General features: G+C 38.1%; 1 protein-coding gene across 2 annotated transcripts in view; it reads left to right on the top strand.

The window, feature by feature from the left end:
- Positions 1-324: 324 nt before the first annotated feature.
- LOC107704512 (EF-hand calcium-binding domain-containing protein 7-like) overlaps positions 325-1,818 on the top strand; it is a 15,322-nt gene continuing 13,828 nt past the window's right edge. For both annotated transcript variants that reach the window (XM_016507445.1, XM_016507444.1), the window contains exons 1-4: positions 325-604; positions 929-1,140; positions 1,234-1,320; positions 1,423-1,618. In XM_016507445.1, coding sequence (XP_016362931.1) covers positions 496-604; positions 929-1,140; positions 1,234-1,320; positions 1,423-1,618 — 604 coding nt within the window. In that variant the 5' untranslated portion in view covers positions 325-495. The remainder of the gene's footprint in view (positions 605-928; positions 1,141-1,233; positions 1,321-1,422; positions 1,619-1,818) is intronic.

The following is a 1,818-nucleotide window of genomic DNA, read 5'->3' as shown; positions in this document are numbered from 1 at the left end:
TAGTAAATTATAGTATCGTAAGTACACTTACGGCATTTTAAATATTTATCTTTTTCTTGTGGTGGAATTGACAGGCGGTTTGGTTTTGTAGTTTGGCGCGGTGCGGCAGTAATTTAGTCCCCCGGAAACACTTATCTGTGATTCTATATACTTGATAAAGTATTTGACAGTGTTAAACTCTATTTTACCCTAGAAATTTCATAAAGTATGAGTTAAAATGTTGTTAGAGTAAAGATGGAGTTGGCTGCCAAGATTATATCACACACACACATCGAATTAACAAATATTGTATGAGGAGCACTGAAAGCAGTTGTTTCCCGTTATCTCATTTTAACTGCGCACCGGGTTTGTTTACACACGGCAGCCATGGCAATCAGACTCGATAGTGAACAACACCACCAACCATAAAATAGCCCACAGACTCGCCTCTCTAGCTCACTGCTCTTATCACAACATGCTTTGATATTTCGCTTGCATATTTAATTTATTTTCGTAATGCAGCGCTCAGAGAAAGAGAGGTTTTATATGAAGTGCAGAGCTGCTTATCTGTCTGTGTTCAGATCCAGCCTGGTTAATATGACTTCTAAAGATCAGCTGTGCACCGGTGAGCATAATTCAACTCAACATCTTTATACCTGCACGTTGGTCATAATATAAAGGCTAGATATTATTGATAATATCAATAAATGGGTAACACTTTATAACTAATGCATAACTAGTTACTTAGTTCATAATTCAGGAACAACACGTTGTAGATAATGCACATTCAAATACTATAGTAAAATCAACATGAGTACATTAGTGAAAGGGATTTAATATATCTTCATAGTAATATTTGCTATTTAGCCAATGTCAGTGCAAAATATTATCACTAGGTTAATAGTCAATGTATACAATGATTGTCCATCTTTGCTGTTTTGTCTCTCAGTTCTTCAGCAAGCAGGTAGAAATCCATCACAGAAAGCTTTAGACATATATTGGCCCCCAGGAACCAAGAAGCTGAATTTTGATGACTTTTGTGAAATACTTAAGAAAGAAAAACCAGCAGAACCAGACCAGCTTATGAGAATTTTCAAGAAATTTGATGTAAATTGTGATGGATATATCTCACACGAAGAGCTCAGCAGAATCCTTACTTCAGTAAGTGTTAAATGTGTTCCATTCGCTCTTTACAACAATGTTTGCCTGCTTTTATAATCATTTCACGTTTGTATTTTGATTTGTTTGTTTTAGTCTGGTGAAAAAATGTCACCTAAGGAAGTGGATGAAATCTTTTCCTTAGCAGATGTCAACAAAGATGGGAAGTTAGACTATGCAGAGGTATGATCTCCAAGCATTTGGTTGAAAAAGGGTGGTTTGTAATGACAATTGACAAATTGTAGTATAAAATAGGTGAGTTGAATTAGCCAGCCTGCTGTTTAGTTCTGCAGGCTTCTTGAGTCTACTGCAGAGCAGTGTCAGACCGCAGCACTGAAGAAGCTTGAGGCTGATGCCAAACTGAAGAGGCAGAACTTTGGCAACCAGTTGGACAACTCCCCACAGAGCTCAGAGTCCCAACCTGAGCTTCCAGCTTCAGAGACACAGCCCAGAACAGAGCTGGAAACCACACAGAGGAAAGGTATGATACAGGGTCTGCACTAGGGTTGCCAACTTCAGAAAAGGAAAATACGGGACAATCGTGATTTATAAGGGACAGAATAAGGGACATACATCAGAATCAGAATCAGAAAGAGCTTTATTGCGAAGTATGTTTGCACATACAAGGAATTTGTTATAGTGTCACAAGCTTCCAGTACACGGAGACAACAACAACACACA

Source organism: Sinocyclocheilus anshuiensis, unplaced genomic scaffold, assembly GCF_001515605.1.
Source record: "Sinocyclocheilus anshuiensis isolate Anshui unplaced genomic scaffold, SAMN03320099.WGS_v1.1 scaffold1538, whole genome shotgun sequence".
NCBI lineage: Eukaryota > Metazoa > Chordata > Actinopteri > Cypriniformes > Cyprinidae > Sinocyclocheilus > Sinocyclocheilus anshuiensis.
Note: the sequence above shows the minus strand (reverse complement) of the source record. Positions and strands in the feature narration are given on the sequence as shown.